General features: G+C 40.8%; 1 protein-coding gene across 1 annotated transcript in view; it reads left to right on the top strand.

Annotated features, from left to right (window-relative positions):
• mcc (MCC regulator of WNT signaling pathway) overlaps window positions 1-17,500 on the top strand; it is a 160,034-nt gene that overhangs the window by 133,526 nt on the left and 9,008 nt on the right. Inside the window, exons 14-16 of the mRNA XM_056457218.1 lie at window positions 2,619-2,802; window positions 8,484-8,724; window positions 11,372-11,566. Of these exons, the coding sequence (XP_056313193.1) occupies window positions 2,619-2,802; window positions 8,484-8,724; window positions 11,372-11,566 (620 nt within the window). The remainder of the gene's footprint in view (window positions 1-2,618; window positions 2,803-8,483; window positions 8,725-11,371; window positions 11,567-17,500) is intronic.

Genomic DNA, 17,500 nt, shown 5'->3' with positions numbered 1-17,500 from the left:
CCTAGCAACTGCATAGCAACTAGAGATGCCACAATACTCAGTATAACATTGAAGTGTTTGGTCGGTGCTCTATTTCAATATGCATATGTAAATGATGCATTTATTTTCTGTTTTGCATTTATATTTAATTATTGCATTTTGCATTATTCTCATTCTTTTAATTGCTTTCTGAACTGGCTCAGAAGTAACTGTGCCATTTATGTTACGCAAGTCAAATTAATTGTACAAAGTAGCACCCGATATTGTTTTGCATCACACACACTGCACATCAAGTTCATTTATTTAGAGAGCACATTTAAAAGCAGTCACAAGACTGACCAAAGTGCTGTACAAGACAAGGTAAAAACAAAGACGGAATATAAATACATGGAAATAAGGCAAGGGAAACGTCTGAAAACATGCAAACATGTAGCAGTGGAAAGGACTATAATAAAATAATCGTAAAGAGCCAAGCTGAACAGGTACATTTGTGATTTAAAAATAGATAATGATGGAGTTATTCTAATCTCAAGGGGCAAGGTGTTCCACAACCGAGGACCCGCCACAGAGAAAGCTCTGTCCCCTCTACACTTCAGCCTGGACTGAGGAGCTGAAAGAAGATTCTGATCACTTGACCTAAGAGATCTCACAGGAGTGTAAAAATGATAACTCTGAGAGATATGATGGGGCTGGATTATGAAGGGATTTATTACACCAGTAAAAGCACTTTAAAATCAATTCTGAATTGGACAGGCAGCCAATGGAGGCCTCTTAGAAGAGGGGTAATGTGCTCATATTTTCTGCTGTTACAAGTAAATCTAGCAGCAGCATTTTGGACCAACTGAAGGCGAGAAATTAGGGATTTTGACATGCCACAGTAAAGTGCATTGCAGTAGTCTAACCGTGATGTGATGAAAGCGTGGACAGCCATCTGTAGAGTGGTGGGATTTAACAAGTGTTTGGCTTTAGACACCAAATGGAGTTGATAAAAGCTGGATCCAATAGCTGAACTGATCTGTTTTAGTTTCAATGACTTATCAAGGATGACACCCAGATTGTGGACACGGGGGGATCTGAAGGCAGATAAGCAGCCCAAATCTAGGCAAGAGGCCTTAACGTTATGAGTATGGCTGAAGACCATCACCTCTGTTTATTCTCGTTTAATGATAAAGTGACACACACACACACACACACACACACACACACACACACTGCTCTCTTCAGCTTTATCCTACAACACTATGAGGCAAATCAAGAATATTGTAGTAAACGAAACATATTATTTCTAAACACAAGTAAAGATATGTTTGCTTGTCTAGAACAGAGTTCATACGGTCATGGAAAACCTGGAAAAGTCATGCAATTTTGACACACCATTTTTCAGGCCTGGAAAAGTTTTGGAAAAACAGAGAAACCCCACAAAGTTTTGGAAAAGTCACGGAAATTAGTTGAACAAATGTCTGTCTAGTTGAATTAGGGATGAGCGATGTTGGAAAAATCTGACATGACCATATTTAGTGTTTCTGTGATGTATATTGAGATGTGAATACTATTTCACCAGATGATTTAACAGGTTTATTTGGATTGATTGGGGGGATTTTGTAGAGGAGTGAATCTCCAATAATATATCTCAAATCAATTACAAGCATAGATAAATAAAATAGAGTAAAAGTGAATGATAGTGTTCAGGTATTCACTATTCAGGTACAGATATTGAATAATCAACACTGCATAGTCTACATTGCATATCATTTCATCTTTATTAATAACGATAGCTTTATTAATAAAACTTTGTTATTAAAACATTTCTTGTGGCCGGATGTTTTAAAAAGTGAAATATTCAAATGTTCACACAGTCACAGGCCTTAAAGGGATGGTTCACTCAAAGATTAAACTGCACTCACTATTTACTCACCCTTCACTTGTTTCAGTACTACAGGAGTTATTCAATTAGATTGCTTTTGTGTTCATTTAAAGAAAGAATGTTTGAAACGAGTGAAGCGTGTAATGAAAATGGTGAAATATCTCTTTAAAAATGCATGTAGATGATAAACTTTTACTCTATTGTGATTCAACTCTGTTAAACTCAACACTGCATATCCTGTGATGTGACTATTGCAGATGCACACATTGCGATATCGATGCTGAAACCATGTATTGTGCAGAATATAACTTGAATATAGGTTAGTTGTCTTTACTTTTCTGTCCTTGACCAAAAACTTGCTCACATTGTTAGTGCTGTTTAAGCATTATCTAAATCTTATATATATATATCTAAACTAATTTAAACCAAATATATTGTTGCGTGTTTTATAATATGCTGTAATACATTTGAACAGCATTGATTGTCTTATTATTTATCATGTATATGTAGTCATTACATGAAACATTACGTTATGGAAATGTACTTGAAAGTTCTGGAAAAGTCTTTTAATTCTAGTAGTAGAAATATTTATGAACCCTGCTAGAAAATGCTTCTTGATTGATGAATTATTAGATATTTATACTAGAAACAAGACAAAGACTCTCATGAAGAAAAGCAGTGCCGTGTTTAATGAAGGCTTTAGCAGTCCACTGGATAATCTGCTGGTGAGGGTGTGTAGTTCTGCTGAGCTGTGTGTGTGTGTGTGTGTGTGCAGGAGAGCATGCGGGTGAGGAGAGCATCAGTCAGCTCCTGAAGAAGGCTCACGACAGCAGGAAAACAGCAGAAAACGCTGCTAAAGACCTGCTGACGCGTCTGGACGGAAGCTGCGGCGCTGCGTTTGCTGTCACCGGATGCAGCGCTCAGCCCTGGGAGAGTCTGTCCTCCAACAGCCACACCAGGTGACACACACACTGCACGCATCCTCACTGCACATTCACACTGCAGACAAGATCACACACACTGCACGCAAGCACACACACACACACACTGCACGCATATACAGTGTGTACAGAAAGTATTCAGACCCCCTTAAATGGTTCACTCTTCGTTATATTGCAGCCATTTGCTGAAATCACTGAAGCTCATGTTTTCCTCATGAATGTCCACACAGCAGCCCATACTGACAGAAACACACAGAACTGTGGACATTTCTGCAGATTAAAACACAAATCTGGAATATCACATGGTGCTCAGTGTTCAGAGTCTTTGCTCAGTATTTAGCAGAAGCACCTCTTGATCTAATACAGCTGTGAGTCTTTCTGGGTAAGATGCAGCAAGTGTTTCACAGCTGGATATGGGGATCCTCTGCCATTCCTCCTTGCAGATCCTCTCCAGTTCTGTCAGGTTGGATGGTAAATGTTGGTGGACAGCCTTTTTAGGTCTCTCCAGAGATGCTCAACTGGGTTTAAGTCAGGGCTCTGGCTGGGCCAGTCAAGAACAGTCACGCAGTTGTTATGAAGCCACTCCATTATTTTAGCTGTGTGTTTAGGGTCATCGTCTTGTTGGAAGGTAAACATTCGGCCCTGAGCACCTGAGCACTCTGCACTTTAGTAACTGTCTGGTTTAGCTCAGCTACCAAATCTGACGTCCGAAGACTACGTTGAATAGTTTTTGACTGCTGAGTGAATCATTGGTACAACCCTCCCTACAGCCCAGTTCAAGGCAACTGCATCGTGTGAGTACGCCCTCAGATTCTGTTAAGTCAGCTCTTTATGTATGCACCGTTTGGTCTGCAAACTGACCAAAGTTAAATGAGAAACATCGAATAAACCTCATGTTTTCAATACATTTGTTTGTGTTGGTTGTAAAATTTGTTATTACGAGCTGCTTTGCCGCAAAAATGACAGGCCCAGCTAACCTTCTTGGTTTGACAATCTGGCCCCACTGAATTTGTAACTGAGTAGCCCTGGTCTAGAGGCTCCTGCTACTCAGGCTCATGTGATATTCCAGATTTCTGATTTAATAAATCTGCAGAAATGTCAGCAGTTCTGTGTGTTTCTGTCAGTATGGACTGCTGTGTGGACATTCATGAGGAAAACATGAGCTTGAATTTAGCAAATGGCTGCAATATAATAAAGAGTGAACCATTTAAAGGGGTCTGTGTACTTTCCTCACCCACTGAACACCACACACACATAAACGGATGTGATCAAATGAATGTAAATGAAACTAAAGGGCCTCTCACACCAAATCACAATGACTACTCTTCTGAAAAAAACAGCTTAAACCAGCCTAGGCTGGTTGGCTGGTTTTAGCTGGTTGACCATTTCCAGCCTGGTGTTAGCTGGTCAAGCAGGAAAATGACCAGCTAAAACTACCTTGACCAGCCTACCCAAACTGGAAGCCCAGCCAAAACCAGCTATGTCCAGCTTAAACCAGGCTGGTCAAGTTGGTTTTAGCTGGATTTAGCAGGTCATTTTCCAGCCTGACCAGCTAAGACCAGGCTGGAAATGGCTGGAAACCAGCCTGGAAATGGCCAAAACCCCTCTAAAACCAGGCTGGTCAACCAGCCAACCAGCCTAGGCTGGTTTAAGCTGGAATTTTCAGCAGGGTACTTCAAACAATCAAATACTGTGTGTTTGATACCAAATACCAGAGGTGGGTAGTAACAAATGACATTTCATTTACACTTCGTGACATGTACTTGAGTAAAATTGCTGGGTAACGCGTACTTTTTGAGTACATTGAAAGACTTACTTTTACTCAAGTAAATTATTAGAGAGAAAGCGTTACTCTTACTTCTCTACATTTGGTGGCGTTCCTCCGTTACTGTCAGATGATAATGAAGAAGATTCATATGACTTGTTTGCAAATATCACGAGGCGCCGCATTGGAGTGGTTGCTATAGAGACGCGTCCCCGCTTTCGGTTAGAGCGTGGGCACCTGTGTTAGAATAATGTCTGAAATCGAGGAAGACGTGCGAGTTTATACTGCGGTCACGCCATAGCCATCTGTGGTTCTGAGAAGGACGGTCACGCTGTCTGTGCAGTGAGTTTATCTGACCCAGTCACCCGCAGCCTCAAGTTCAGTCTGTGTTTTCACTCCAAGATGTCAACAAGAATAGTTTGATAATGTGACGACGCTGGACATCGAGCTGACTTTGCAACATATACATGAATGACAGCTCCAACCTGAGAGAACACGAAGGGGTAAGGGTTAAAATGATACCAATTTGAACCTTATTAATGGTAACAAGATTAATGGATAACTAAATTTGTTTTTAACTAAAGAAACTGCTGCTATATGATTGAATATATATGAGTTATTAGCCCCCTCTTATTTATTCCCCAATTTCTGTTTAACAGAAAGAAGATTTTATCAACACAACACATATCTTTACCATGATGACAGCACATAATATTAGACTAGATATTCTTCAAGACACTAGTATTCAGCTTAAAGTGACATTTAAAGGCTTAACTAGGGTAATTAGGCAAATCATCAATGATAGTTTGTTCTGTAGACTATAAAAATTTGCTTAAGGGGCTAATAATATTAAATAACAATATTGATTAAGTATTTAACATTAAAAACTGCATTTATTTTATCCAATATAAAACAAGAATATGATATATATATATATATATATATATATATATATATATATATATATATATATATATATATAAAATAAAAAGTAACTAGTAACTATTTACTTGAGTAATTTTATCATCAGATACTTCTTTACTCTTACTCGAGTAACTTTTAAGATTGTTACTCTTACTTGAGTAAAAATTTCCACAAGTACTTGTATTTCTACTTGAGTATAGATTTTGGATGCTCTACCCACCTCTGGCTGCCACAGGTACACACACACACACACACAGCTTATTGCATGTGACAGTGGGGGTGATGTGCTCTGACGTCTCCTGTCATTTCTCTGACACTTTTATTATTTGAAATGAAAAACTGATTAAATTCTGCATCCTCCAGTCCAGCTGATTGTTTTATATGAGTTTAACAAAAGCATTGAATTCATTTACAGTCATTCACGAGTTGTGCTGTGTTAACCCAATGGGAAATTACAAAAAATAAAGCATTTTTATCCTTTTTCCTGTTAATAAAAAATATATAGTGTTATTTATAATCTTTCATTCATTCGCCTTCAGTTTAGTCCCTTATTTATCAGGGGTCGCCACAGCAGAATGAACCACCAACTATTCCAGCATATGTTTTACACAGTGGATGCTTTTAGTTGATCAGTTCCCCTATAGCGCATGTGTTTGGACTGTGGAAACCGGAGCACCCAGAGGAAACCCACGCCAACACGGGGAGAACATGCAAACTCCACACAAAAATGCCACCTGACCAAGCCGGGACTCGAACCAGTGACTTTCTTGCTTTGAGGCCACAGTGCTAACCGCTGAGCCACCGTGCCGCCCTATTTATAATCAAATGCAACATATAATACTAATACTGTGTGTATGTATGTGGGTCTGTGCATGCATGTGTGTGTCAGGAGTGTGTCAGTGCAGATGGAGGTAATTGGGGTTGTCAGTGTAATCGGGGTTTGCTAATTGAGGGAGGGAGAGTCATTTTCACGCTTCATTGTGTGTGTGTGTGTGTGTGTGTGTGTGTGTGTGTGTGTGTGTGTGTGTGTGTGTGTGTGTCCTCGTTCACACTGATGATGATTAAAGCCTCTCTGCAGCATCAGTAACTCTTCCTCACTCCTGTCACTGCAGCTCAACACACTCATACAGGCCAAACTAGTGTTGCGGATACGCTACACACATGCACACAACACACCTGGTTTGTATTGAGGGATAACTGTGTGATCTGAGATCTGCTGGTATTGTCTATATGTGCTGTAATGCATCTTTATTAATAATAGCTAACAAACGATCATGTTGTTGATGTTCATTTAATACAGATATACGTAAATGCCAAATACAGTGGCAAATGCAGTGGCTTGTGGTAAATAACCAGTTAGAATAATTAAAATATTTGAATGTTCATATTTTACAATGCATAACACACAACATGAGCTGTGAATTGTGTGTGTGGGGAGGGGGGTGTGTATGAGCAAATTATGCATGTGTGATTTTATTTGTGTGTGTGTGTGTGTGCGTGTGCGTGTGCGTGTGCGTGTGTGTGTGTGTGTGTGTGTGTTTTTTTTTTACTTTGAGAGTGTGTGTGTGTGCATGTGCGTGGATGTGCGTGTGTGCATGCTTGTGTGAATTGTTGGTAGGTTTTGTGCATATGTATGCGTGCACATCTGTGTGTGTGTGTGTGTGTGTGTGTGTATGCGTGTATCTGTTATGATTTATGCACGTGTGTGCTTGTGCATGCGCGTCTATGAATTTGTTGGTTTATTTTGTGTGTGTGTTTGTTTTGTGTGCCTGTGTGTGTGTTTAAATTTTTAGTTTGTTTTGTGTGTGTTTATTTTATGTATGTGTATGTGTGTGTGAATTATTTCTTGTGCCTTTGCATTTATGCGTGTATTCTTTGTTTATTTTGTGCTTTTGTGTGTATCAGTGAATTATTTGTGTATTTTGCTCACCTGTGTGTGTATTAGTGAATTATTTGTGTATTTTGCTCACCTGTGTGTGTGTATCAGTGAATTATTTGTGTATTTTGCTCATGTGTGTGTGTGTATCAGTGAATTATTTGTGTATTTTGCTAACGTGTGTGTGTATCAGTGAATTATTCGTGTATTTTGCTCACCTGTGTGTGTGTATCAGTGAATTATTTGTGTCATTTGCTAACATGTGTGTGTATCAGTGAATTATTTGTCTATTTTTTGTCTGTGTGTATATTGTTAGTTCATTTTGTGCATGTACTGTGTGTGTGTGTGTGTATGTGTGCTTGTTTATGTGGTTTACAAGGACAGTTTCTTGTATAATGACATTGGTATGAACTAGTTATACTCTATTGAGTTAGTTTACAAGGACTTGCCTTGTGTCCTTGTAATTCAAAACACTTGAAAATCATACAAATTTTGACCCAGGATTCCTATGAAGGTTAGGTTTATGATTAAGGCCATATTATTAGTTTATATTTACAGTATAAAATACATTTCACCAATGGAGAGTCCTTGTAAACCAACAAAACCAATGTGTGTGTTTGTGAAGACCAGTTAAACACTGATTGTCCTCATAATACAGAGTTGTTAGTGTGTATCTGTAACACTCGTGGCTGTCCTTATAACACATGATTAATTCAGAAATGCTCAGTTTTGCCCGGTCACCACCTTATTGTAGGTTGTTATGTCTTTATATTTCCAGACTCTTTCAGAAGAATTGAATTCTGGGTAGTCAGAATTTTCCCCCATGCAATATGGAGAAGTTGAATATTTCTGACTAATCTATAAAACAAAAGGAAAGCTGAGTCCCCATAAACCAGCATGCAACTTGGCTGGGGGAAAAAGTCCCAATAAACCACCTGGACCAGTATGTGTGTGTGCGTGCGTGTGTGTGTGTGTGTGTGAGAATTATTAGTGTATTTTTACACATGCGCGTATTCATGAGTGTGTGTGCGTGTGTATGAGACTTATTTTATTTTGTGCGTGTGTGTGTATGTGTGGATTATTATTGAATTTTGAATCTCACCTGTATGTGTGTGTGTGTGTGTGTTCTCTCAGCACCACCAGCTCCACGGCGAGCAGCTGTGACACAGATTTCTCCAAGGAGGACGAGCAGCGTCTGAAGGATTACGTGCAGCAGCTGAAGAACGACCGTGCGGCAGTGAAGCTCACCATGCTGGATCTGGAGAGCGTCCACATCGAGCCGCTCAGCCCAGAACTCAGAGCCCGCGGCGGGGGAGACGCGCAGAGACTGGACCTGGAGAACGCTGTGCTCATGCAGGAGCTCATGGCCATGAAGGTGCACACACACACTCACACAGCTCAGATACAGTTACTTTCACAAGACTGTTGTGACGTGTTTAACAGACATCATTTACAGTTGGTCAAAATGATTAGTATTATTAGTATTATTTACTGGGGTCTTTCAGGAGCAGTCTCATGCTCTCCACCCCTCCATGACCACCACAGCAGCTGCTCTGGATACGGCCTGGTCCAGGATTATGGAAACCTCGGGAATCATAAAAACAGACTAACATAAGCGCAGATGCCGTTCAAATTCTAATGTCTTTTGGGAAGTGTTCCCGGCTCCACTGGCCCTAAATAATGCAGACTAACAAGCCTTTAGAGGATTTTGTTCCTAAACGCCTCCTTAGTGCGATGCTAATCTGCGCCGATTGGTCCAATGACCCAGTCTGTTGTGATTGGTCGACTGCGTTCAGAGTGACACAGAGAGAAAAGCCCACCAAGGCTATGAAGTAGCACAGAGTATGTGAGAGCCCAATGCAGGAGTGCATTAAAGCACTGCAGTTAAACACCACCGTATTACTCCACTCTTAACCCTAACTCCACGTAATAACAGCGACACACATTCAGTATTTATCCACACAGTGGTAAAAGTTGAACTATTTTGAAAATTGACCACACCTCATGTGTATATATATATATACAGATATATCTTTCAACAGCATATTCTGTGCCGGGAAATAGCTCCTGTTTGAAAGTGAAAATGAAGGTGAGGTCAGACCTTTGCGTGTTCTAGTCTCTTAACTACATAGTTATAGGCTGTATTACCAAAAAAAAGATTATATTTTTAGAGTAATGGTGTCTTCATATCTGATGACAGACATTCAGAGCTTAATTTTAATATCTCAAAAGAAGTTTTGAATGTAAATATGACCTGACAATATGAGGTTTTATATGAGAACGGTCAGAATGAGCAGTATGGGGATTCTAATAGTTACAGAATGCTATCTCCCCTGTTAATATAGCCTACTCTCGTATCTGTGGTAACGCAGAATGAAGCGAGTGTATCAATGCCCATTCTGGCCAATCTCATTGCTCTCTCTCATTGGCTGCAGCTCGTCACTACATCTGACCGCACGTGGGGTTGAGTCGGCTGACTGCTCTGGAATATTCCGCATGCTAGATATTGGATTTCCGTCTGCGAGGTGTCGGCGAGCCTCTTTGATTGCGTTGTTCAGTAGTTCACACATAAAGATTGGCGAGCGCCGAGCACCCGCAGATTTCTTCCCAATCTGTCGGCAAGCTCGTTAACTTCCAAGTCGGGCTCAAATCAGGCTTAAAATCCTGTAGTGTGAACTAGGCTTTATTCGACTTATTGAGTCGACTTTTCATTATTGAATCAATATTTTTAAACACGGTGCACTTTCAGATTTAATCCACCCCTGGATGTTTTCATTCACTAAGAGCTGTGAAACACACTGTATTGAAGGTCATATTCAAAACATCATGATAGGGGCTCTTTATCAGAGCAAGGAGGTTCTCACAGTATTTCCTCTAATATTTGTTCTTCTGGAGAAAGTCTTATTAGTTTTTTTCAGTCAGAATAAAAGCAGTTTTTAATGTTATTAGCCCCCTTAAGCAGTATTTGATTTGGATTGTCTCCAGGACAAACCCTAACTTTACCTTAATTACCCTAGTTAAGCTTTTAAGCTGAATACTAGTGTCTTGAAGAATATCTAGTCTAATATTATTTACTGTCAAAGAAATCAGTTATTAGAGAAGAGTTATTATGATTAGATCATAAAATCATACTTGATAATAAACAGCCAATAATAATAATAGGTGGGTAATAATAGTGGAAACTGTTAAGCTAAAGTGTTCCCATATTAGTTCACTTGCATGTCTTGAGAGTGTCCAACCATGAACATGCATTGCACAAAACCAAGAATGCACCGTATATATAGAGAAATATGACCTGCAGCTGAGAATAGTTGAATACGGCAGACGTAAACACACACACTGCAGCTGCGTCTGTGTGTTATTTCTCTGGCTGTGATGTGACTGATAGTGTCAGTCTCTGAAGGTCAGTCATTCTTCAGTCTTTCACAATAATCTGCTGGAGAAATGTCATCTGGGTTGTTCATATCAAAATCATCTCTCATCGTGTCCGAACAGATTCACATCATCTCAAACACACACGCATCTCACACGCCGCTGAAGGTCACAGATGGATAAAGCAGGAGAGGAACAGATAAAGCGCTGCACAGCAGACCATCAGATTAGCCGTGGCGAGATTCCCTGAATCAGTCGGTGCATTGGTTAAAAAGTTTATGATGCACTGTGGTTTTAAAAGTGTGCACTGGATAGGCTGCAAGTTACATTTAAATCATGATGCATCATTTCTAATATACACTCACTGGCCACTTTATTAGGTACACCTTACTAGTATTGGGTTGGACCCCCTTTTGCCTTCAAAACTGCTTTAATCCTTCGTGGCGTAGATTAGACAAGCTACTGGAAATATTCCTCAGAGATTTTGCACCATATTGACATGATAGCATCACGCAGTTGAAATACTGTGCAAATTTAATTGATCTGTTAAATATCACTTGGGAAAAATTGGAAAAATTACAACTTTTAGAGTAGGGCGAGTCATTTTGACTTGTTTTTGGGATCCTAATGTGTGTGTGTGTGTTTGTCAGGAGGAGATGGCGGAGCTGAAGGCTCAGCTTTATCTGCTGGAGAAGGAGAAGAAGGCTCTGGAGCTGAAGCTGAGCAGTCGTGAGGCTCAGGAACAGGCGTATCTGGTGCACATCGAGCATCTGAAGGCTGAGCTGGAGGAACATCAGGAGCAGAGACACACAGCACTCACCTCCACCTGCAGTAGCAGCGGCAAGGTGCAGAACACACAACTACACAATACACACTACAGGCCATCAGTGATGAGAATAACCGTGTCATAATTAAAGGATGTTACTAACAGAATTACTTTTTTGAGTAACAAGTAATCAGATAAATTACAGATACATTTTCCCTGTTATAACGTTGTAACCGCATAACTGATGATTGGCTTGTATGTGTAGGGGCGGGACAACCACATAACTAATGATGATTGGCTTGTATGTGTAGGGGTGGGACAACCACATAACTGATGATGATTAAGGTGTGTAGGGGCGGGACAACCACATAACTAATGATGATTGGCATGTATGTGTAGGGGTGGGACAACCACATAACTGATGATGATTAAGGTGTGTAGGGGCGGGACAACCACATAACTGATGATGATTGGGGTGTGTAGGGGTGGGACAACCACATAACTGATGATGATTGGGGTGTGTAGGGGTGGGACAGCCACATAACTGATGATGATTTGGGTGTGTAAGGGTGGGACAACCACTTAACTGATGATGATTGGGGTGTGTAGGGGTGGGACAACCACCTAACTGATAATGATTAGGGTGTGTAGGGGTGGCACAACCACATAACTGATGATGATTGGGGTGTGTAAGGGTGGGACAACCACATAACTGATGATTGGGGTGTGTAGGGGTGGGACAACCACATAACTGATGATGATTGGAGTGTGTAGGGGTGGGACAACCACATAACTGATGATTATTGGGGTGTGTAGGTGTGGGACAACCACATAACTGATGATGATTGGGGTGTGTAGGTGTGGGACAACCACATAACTGATGATGATTGGAGTGTGTAGGGGTGGGACAACCACATAACTGATGATTATTGGGGTGTGTAGGTGTGGGACAACCACATAACTGATGATGATTGGGGTGTGTAGGTGTGGGACAACCACATAACTGATGATGATTGGAGTGTGTAGGGGTGGGACAACCACATAACTGATGATGATTGGGGTGTGTAAGTGTGGGACAACCACATAACTGATGATGATTGGGGTGTGTAAGGGTGGGACAACCACATAACTGATGATTATTGGGGTGTGTAGGGGTGGGACAACCACATAACTGATGATGATTAGGGTGTGTAAGGGTGGGACAACCACATAACTGATGATGATTGGGGTGTGTAGGTGTGGGACAACCACCTAACTGATGATGATTAAGGTGTGTAGGGGTGGGACAACCACATAACGGATGATGATTAAGGTGTGTAGGGGTGGGACAACCACATAACTGATGATGATTGGGGTGTGTAGGGGTGGGACAACCACAAAACTGATGATGATTGGGGTGTGTAAGGGTGGCACAACCACATAACTGATGATGATTGGAGTGTGTAGGGGTGGGACAACCACATAACTGATGATGATTGGAGTGTGTAGGGGTGGGACAACCACATAACTGATGATGATTGGGGTGTGTAAGGGTGGGACAACCACATAACTGATAATGATTAAGGTGTGTAGGGGTGGCACAACCACATAACTGATGATGATTGGAGTGTGTAGGGGTGGGACAACCACATAACTGATGATGATTAAGGTGTGTAGGGGTGGGACAACCACATAACGGATGATGATTAAGGTGTGTAGGGGTGGGACAACCACATAACGGATGATGATTAAGGTGTGTAGGGGTGGGACAACCACATAACTGATGATGATTGGGGTGTGTAGGGGTGGGACAACCACAAAACTGATGATGATTGGGGTGTGTAGGGGTGGCACAACCACATAACTGATGATGATTGGAGTGTGTAGGAGTGGGACAACCACATAACTGATGATGATTTGGGTGTGTAAGGGTGGGACAACCACTTAACTGATGATGATTGGGGTGTGTAGGGGTGGGACAACCACCTAACTGATAATGATTAGGGTGTGTAGGGGTGGCACAACCACATAACTGATGATGATTGGGGTGTGTAAGGGTGGGACAACCACATAACTGATGATTGGGGTGTGTAGGGGTGGGACAACCACATAACTGATGATGATTGGGGTGTGTAGGTGTGGGACAACCACATAACTGATGATGATTGGAGTGTGTAGGGGTGGGACAACCACATAACTGATGATTATTGGGGTGTGTAGGTGTGGGACAACCACATAACTGATGATGATTGGGGTGTGTAGGTGTGGGACAACCACATAACTGATGATGATTGGAGTGTGTAGGGGTGGGACAACCACATAACTGATGATGATTGGGGTGTGTAAGTGTGGGACAACCACATAACTGATGATGATTGGGGTGTGTAAGGGTGGGACAACCACATAACTGATGATTATTGGGGTGTGTAGGGGTGGGACAACCACATAACTGATGATGATTAGGGTGTGTAAGGGTGGGACAACCACATAACTGATGATGATTGGGGTGTGTAGGTGTGGGACAACCACCTAACTGATGATGATTAAGGTGTGTAGGGGTGGGACAACCACATAACGGATGATGATTAAGGTGTGTAGGGGTGGGACAACCACATAACTGATGATGATTGGGGTGTGTAGGGGTGGGACAACCACAAAACTGATGATGATTGGGGTGTGTAAGGGTGGCACAACCACATAACTGATGATGATTGGAGTGTGTAGGGGTGGGACAACCACATAACTGATGATGATTGGAGTGTGTAGGGGTGGGACAACCACATAACTGATGATGATTGGGGTGTGTAAGGGTGGGACAACCACATAACTGATAATGATTAAGGTGTGTAGGGGTGGCACAACCACATAACTGATGATGATTGGAGTGTGTAGGGGTGGGACAACCACATAACTGATGATGATTAAGGTGTGTAGGGGTGGGACAACCACATAACGGATGATGATTAAGGTGTGTAGGGGTGGGACAACCACATAACGGATGATGATTAAGGTGTGTAGGGGTGGGACAACCACATAACTGATGATGATTGGGGTGTGTAGGGGTGGGACAACCACAAAACTGATGATGATTGGGGTGTGTAGGGGTGGCACAACCACATAACTGATGATGATTGGAGTGTGTAGGAGTGGGACAACCACATAACTGATGATGATTGGAGTGTGTAGGGGTGGGACAACCACATAACTGATGATGATTGGGGTGTGTAAGGGTGGGACAACCACATAACTGATGATGATTAAGGTGTGTAGGGGTGGCACAACCACATAACTGATGATGATTGGAGTGTGTAGGGGTGGGACAACCACATAACTGATTATGATTAAGGTGTGTTGGGGTGGGACAACCACATAACTGATGATGATTTGGGTGTGTAAGGGTGGGACAACCACATAACTGATGATGATTAAGGTGTGTAGGGGTGGGACAACCACCTAACTGATAATGATTAGGGTGTGTAGGGGTGGCACAACCACAAAACTGATGATGATTTGGGTGTGTAAGGGTGGGACAACCACATAACTGATGATGATTGGGGTGTGTAGGGGTGGGACAACCACATAACTGATGATGATTGGGGTGTGTAGGGGTGGGACAACCACATAACTGATGATGATTGGGGTGTGTAAGGGTGGGACAACCACATAACTGATGATGATTGGGGTGTGTAGGGGTGGGACAACCACATAACTGATGATGATTGGGGTGTGTAAGGGTGGGACAACCACATAACTGATGATGATTGAATAACGCAGCTAGTTTAGTATTGTTCTGGCACGTGGAAATAATCAATAGTAGCAAAACAAGTCAGTCATGTTAGTGTATTTTGACAGTTCTTTACAATAATATTTTCCATATAATCAGACTGAGAACAACAGGATGCATACAGACAATATATGGACTATACATAACACGCTACATAAAATCAACCACAAAAATCTCATATCACGATATCAGTAGTCTAATATGCTGATATTCATATATCAATACCTCCAGGATTTTGTGAAAGAAAATCAGATTTTTTGCTAGATTTACGGCAAGCTTTGCAGCATTTCTTTTATTGTTTTGCTGTGAATATATAGACAAATGTACACATCTTAATTGTTTATACGGTTTTTGACCTCGAGAGCCATTCATTTCTGTCATTCATCTAAAGAAAATACTGAGATAAACTGAGAGGAATGAGAGCTGAAGCTGCTGGATCATATTTGAGAATGATTACATTTAGTGAAAAATCTTGAAATAAAAGCTTGAGGAAATACTCAGTAAATTCCAAAGAGAAAAGTTATTTTTTAATAAAATGCAGAAATTAATCTCTTTGGAAAACTTATTTTGGAAAATGTAGAAATAATAGATTAAATTAAATAATATATATATAATGTTAATATTAATATTATATATGTTAAATGTTAATATAGTAAATTAAATTAGAATGCAAAAATGAAAGGTTGAGAATAAACTCCATGTTGAAGTGTAATGTAGAGAATAAAGAGTGTCTCTGCACTCTCCAGCAGTGTGAATTATTGAGGAGGAATTATTTCTTCTCCTCTCCTCCTCCTCGTCTCGATCGATCTTTTCCTCTGAGCTTTTACACCAGATCCTCATTTCCAGTTTCTGCTGATTCACTTCATATCCCAGAATGCACCATCACACCGTGACCTTGAAGCAGTTCTGCTCTAAACACCAGTCTGTGTGTGTTCATTAGTGTCTGTAAACATTATAATAGAGGAGGATTTACATTCATAAGAGTGCCCTGCATTGCATTAAGGGTTAGAGTTTTACATGTGTGCATTTATCCAGACGCTTGGTGAGTAATTAGGTTATGTGCAGCTGAGTGTGTTCTTGAATTGGTTTGGTGGTTTTTCTTCTTCTTCTTCTTCTTCTTCTTCTTCTTCTTCTTCTTCTTCTTCTTCTTCTTCTTCTTCTTCTTCTGAGACTAATTTCTAAGTGTATCTCCTCCTAGGCCTTTCAAGCTACATACTTCAAACTTTCGTCAAACCTTCAAACTGGTCTGACTCGGGTTGCTATATCTTTTCTAACTGATCCGACTTTGGGTTTTCCGAAAAACGACCCAGAAAATTCTCAAAAGTCCCATTGACTTAACATTGGGTCAAACTTTGTGAGCTCATAACTCTGCATCAGACTGTCCTACAGACTTCTAACTGGACTCATTTAACTCAAGACTAACCAGCAGCCAATCACTGATGACCTTTACACTTACAAGCCACTCCCTAGCAACCACTTACGGCACCCTAGCAACTGTCCCATAGACTGTGACTAGCTGTTCTAACACATACTAATAGTTTAAACATCCTACTGATATGCTAATCTTGCTAGAAACATAGCGCAACATGCTAGTGACATACTAGCACATGCTAATTCATGCTAACAACATGCTAATTTATGCTAGAATCATGTTAGTTATATGCAAATCCATGCTTGAACCATGCTAACAACATGCTAATTCATACTAGAATCATGCTTACAACAAGCTAATTTCTGTTAAAAACATGCTAATTCATGTTAAAACTATGCTAACAACATGTTAATGCTAGAAACATGCTGGCAACATGCTAACTTATGCTAGAAATATGACAACAACATGCTAAATCATGCTAGATTCGTGCTAATAACATGCTAATTTCTTAGAATCAGGCTAATTTGTGCTAGAATCATGCTAACTCATGCTAGTATTGTTGTTATTACCAACCACAGACACAGGATCAACTTTAAAGCTCTTCACTGGCTTGTTTCAGTATTTAATGTGGTTATATTGTTGACTGCAGGGATCTTAAACATTCTTTTAGCCAACTTGATACCTTTTCAAACTAAATAAACTACTTGCAACAGGCTTTCTCAAGCCACCGTAACGTTTGGTCTCAAACTTTACTATCTAGTTGTGTACTATTATATACTAGTAATATATACAGTGTACTGTAAATGTGTGTGTGTGCCTCTGTGTGTATGTATTTATGTATATGTGTGTGCGTATTTATGTGCAGTATATGTATGTAT

The sequence above is a fragment of the Danio aesculapii genome, chromosome 5 (genome assembly GCF_903798145.1).
Source record: "Danio aesculapii chromosome 5, fDanAes4.1, whole genome shotgun sequence".
Lineage (NCBI taxonomy): Eukaryota > Metazoa > Chordata > Actinopteri > Cypriniformes > Danionidae > Danio > Danio aesculapii.
This window is presented reverse-complemented; position numbering and strand designations above follow the sequence as displayed.